The sequence below is a fragment of the Camelina sativa genome, chromosome 16 (genome assembly GCF_000633955.1).
Source record: "Camelina sativa cultivar DH55 chromosome 16, Cs, whole genome shotgun sequence".
Lineage (NCBI taxonomy): Eukaryota > Viridiplantae > Streptophyta > Magnoliopsida > Brassicales > Brassicaceae > Camelina > Camelina sativa.
In genome coordinates this window covers 10,020,137-10,023,369 of record NC_025700.1, presented here as the reverse complement: position 1 = coordinate 10,023,369, position 3,233 = coordinate 10,020,137, and the positions used below count along the sequence as shown (strand labels likewise).

General features: G+C 36.6%; 1 protein-coding gene across 1 annotated transcript; it reads left to right on the top strand.

The window, feature by feature from the left end:
* LOC104750267 (probable serine/threonine protein phosphatase 2A regulatory subunit B''delta) lies at window positions 7-3,233 on the top strand. The gene is made up of 11 exons (XM_010472038.2): window positions 7-233; window positions 549-797; window positions 896-1,001; window positions 1,075-1,174; window positions 1,366-1,471; window positions 1,614-1,704; window positions 1,838-1,979; window positions 2,057-2,204; window positions 2,291-2,400; window positions 2,495-2,777; window positions 2,872-3,233. The coding sequence occupies exons 1-11, from the start codon at window positions 102-104 to the stop codon at window positions 3,010-3,012; spliced, it is 1,608 nt and encodes a 535-aa protein (XP_010470340.1). The 5' UTR covers window positions 7-101; the 3' UTR covers window positions 3,013-3,233.

Sequence of the window (3,233 nt, the reverse complement as noted above, 5' to 3'; positions counted from 1 at the left end):
AAATACTATCTCACTTTCTTCAATCAAAGCCATTTGCTTTGGATAAATAGTATTTGAGAAATTTTGATCACACACAATTTGAAGGAAGAAAGATCAAAACCATGGAGTCTACAACGCTTGATATAGAGCTGTTGCAGTTGCCTGAGACATCACCAGTGTCGATGAAATCTAATCAAGATTTTGTTAAGAAGCTCTTTGATCAATGGCTTGCCCTTCCTGAAACCAATCGCTTGGTAAATAAAATGTTTCTTTTTGACATTTTTTTTTTCTTTTTCTTGGATAATATGATTTTTTTATTTGCTGGTTTTGAATCTGGATGGTGGTGACACGACGACCGCACTAGTACAAATCATTTGTAACTAAAATATATAATTTTGGAAAATGTAGTTTTGAATTTGAATAGTGACAGGCCCTTGATATGTGATTTTTTCTGTATGCGAGTTTTGAATCCGGATGGTGACATAACGACACGACACTAGTATAAACTACTAGGATAATAATTTTGTTATTGGATATGGAATTAAGGAACATTTGTATGATGATTACAGGTTACATCTTTGGTAAATGATGCAAAGGCAGGAGTGGCTTTGAATGTTATGTGTGGAGGAGGCTCTTTGGGCTCGAATTCAGGGTCTAATAGTCCATTGGCTTCAATTTTTCCGGCACGTAACGGGCCTCCTCTTTCTCCAAGGAACTCAACTGGTTCGCCTCGGATCACTAGACAAAGGACTGGTCTTTCTAATCTTAGCTCTCCTCTCAAAGTTGTTTCTGATCATGTCAAAGAGCTCATTCCTCAGGTCTACATTTGGACCACCTTTGAATTTATTATCATAAAGTCTCTTCTCTGTATTTCTTTTGTGCTCAAGTTTTTCTATTGTGTATGCAAAATGTATAGTTTTACTTTGAAGATGGTCGCCCACCACCAAATGAACTGAAAGAGCAGTGTATAGCTAAGATCAACAGTCTTTTTTATGGCCATGAGGATGGTTTGCAAATCCAAGGTTTGTTTCTCTTTTAGATATCTTCATATCTAATATCTACTGACTCTAACAGTGTCGTTCTTTCGTTTCTCAGAATTTACATTAGTCACTACTGAGATCTGCAAGGTTCCATCATTTTTTTCCACCTCCATTTTCAAGAAAGTTGATACCAATAACACTGGTTTTGTGAAAAGGTTTGCAAAATTCTAATGCCTAGCTACAATGTTTGATTATTAAAACCAAGTTGATAAGAAAGTATGTTAGTCCAGAGATTAAAACCAAGTTGATAGTCCAGAGATCATAATATAGCAAAACCATTGATTTTGGTTATGTTTTGGCTTGTGGACTGCTCATCACATGTGGTTTTTTACCAACTTCTTTACAGAGAAGCCTTCATTGATTATTGGGTTAAGGGAAATATGTTGACAAAGGAGATAACAAGTCAGATATTTACAATACTGAAGCAACCAGATCACAAGTACCTTGTCCAGGTGGGTTTTCTGAGCTGCAGTAAAATTGTCACTTTTTGTATTTTGGTCACATAATTAGATGATTTCGTTACCTCCTTCTTTTGTATGTAGAAACTTTTCTTAATTGAAATGTATTCACTTCTTGAGATTATTTTTATGACAGGATGATTTCAAGCCTGTGCTCCAAGAACTATTAGCAACACACCCTGGTCTTGAATTCTTACAAGGCACACCTGAGTTTCAAGATAGATATGGTTAGTCCAACACTATGACGTTATCCAATTTCTTTTAGTTCATTTTTATTCCTTTGTCAAGTATATTTGAAAAAGTAATGACTATCTGAATATATGATTGCTTGTAATGTTTGTGAAAACATTTTGGCAACAGCTGAAACTGTAATATACAGAATATATTACTACATAAACAGAAGTGGGAATGGGCATCTTACCTTGAGAGAGCTTAAGCGAGGAAATCTAGTTGATGCAATGCAGCATGCCGATGAAGAAGAGGACATCAATAAGGTTTTGAGGTAGGTGGCCCAAATATAATCAGTAGTAATATTGAAATTAAACGGCTTCTATTCTGACTCTCTCTACCGTTCATCAGGTACTTCTCGTATGAACATTTCTATGTCATATACTGCAAGTTCTGGGAGCTGGATACAGACCATGATTTCTTGATCGACAAAGAAAATCTCATCCGATATAGTAACCATGCACTCACCTACAGAATTGTCGACCGAATCTTCTCTCAGGTTAGCTACTCTGTATTTGCATTGTCTTCCATATTTTTTTTATATACTAGCCGTTGGAATGTCATTGTCACTGTGTACTTATATAGGTACCGAGGAAGTTTACTAGTAAAACCGAAGGAAAAATGGGATATGAGGACTTTGTTTACTTCATATTGGCCGAAGAAGACAAGTCATCAGAACCTAGTCTTGAGTATTGGTATGAATGTATCCATATCTATATAGACATGTCTTTGTGTAGGTGTTACTTGGTAAGAGCTCTGTTTGTGTTATATTAATGTTTGATGAATTAGGTTCAAGTGCATAGATTTGGATGCAAATGGAGTTTTGACGCGGAACGAGCTGCAATTCTTTTACGAGGAACAGCTGCATAGAATGGAGTGCATGGCGCAAGAGGCGGTGCTGTTTGAGGATATTTTGTGCCAATTATTCGACATGGTCAAACCAGAGGACGAAGGGTACATTTGTCTGAATGACTTGAAGGGCTCTAAGCTCTCTGGAAATGTGTTCAACATACTTTTCAACCTCAACAAGTTTATGGCGTTTGAAACTCGCGATCCCTTCCTCATCCGCCAGGTATTACACTATATATATTTTAAAAAATCTAGTTAGCCTATATATACTTATAGAGTTATTCATTGTGATATGGTTTATATCTGGATATACAAAGGAGCGGGCAAATCCAACATGGACGGAGTGGGATCGTTTTGCTCATAGAGAATATATTAGGCTATCAATGGAAGAAGATGTCGAAGATGCTTCTAATGGAAGTGCTGAAGCATGGGACGACTCACTTGAGGTCCCCTTTTGAGTTTCTTTAATGGTTAGCTCTCTCACTACAGAAAGCGGACCAACGAGTGATGCAATAACGTTGTTGACAACGACTCAGAATTACGTACAAAGTAGAGAGTTGGGGTTTGTAATTTCAAATTTTTTACATTTGGATAAAATTTGACACTAAAAACTTATACATGTCAAAAAAAGTATCACACAGATTGTCGGGGTCGAGAAAGACGCATTTTCTTTACAATA